Here is a 279-nt window from a genome sequence, read left to right as displayed (position 1 = left end):
CCAATCCCCATCTCCGGGACCCCGTCACCTCCCCCGTGTCCCGCAGAGCCCCCCCCAAACACTGCTCTCCAGGGCCCGCCCCGCTATCTCCGGGGTCCGTGTCCCCGACCCGACCCGACCCGACCCGACCCCTGCGCCCCTCCGCTGCGGGCCGCGCTGCCCCGTGCCGGGCCGCGGCGCTCACCACGATGCAGGGGCTGGGGGTCGCCATGGAGCTGGTGCGCGGCCACCGGATCGGATCGGATCGGATCGGCTCGGCTCGGCTCGACTCGGCGCGGG

At 76.3% G+C, this 279-nt stretch overlaps 1 protein-coding gene across 1 annotated transcript in view; it reads right to left on the bottom strand.

The window, feature by feature from the left end:
• HPRT1 (hypoxanthine phosphoribosyltransferase 1) overlaps positions 1-273 on the bottom strand; it is a 32,519-nt gene extending 32,246 nt beyond the window's left edge. Inside the window, exon 1 of the mRNA XM_019521295.1 lies at positions 185-273. Within this exon, the coding sequence (XP_019376840.1) occupies positions 185-211 (27 nt within the window). The 5' untranslated portion in view covers positions 212-273. The remainder of the gene's footprint in view (positions 1-184) is intronic.
• Positions 274-279: the final 6 nt, after the last annotated feature.

Source organism: Gavialis gangeticus, unplaced genomic scaffold (genome assembly GCF_001723915.1).
Source record: "Gavialis gangeticus isolate Ggan-Ray unplaced genomic scaffold, GavGan_comp1, whole genome shotgun sequence".
Lineage (NCBI taxonomy): Eukaryota > Metazoa > Chordata > Crocodylia > Gavialidae > Gavialis > Gavialis gangeticus.
This window is presented reverse-complemented; position numbering and strand designations above follow the sequence as displayed.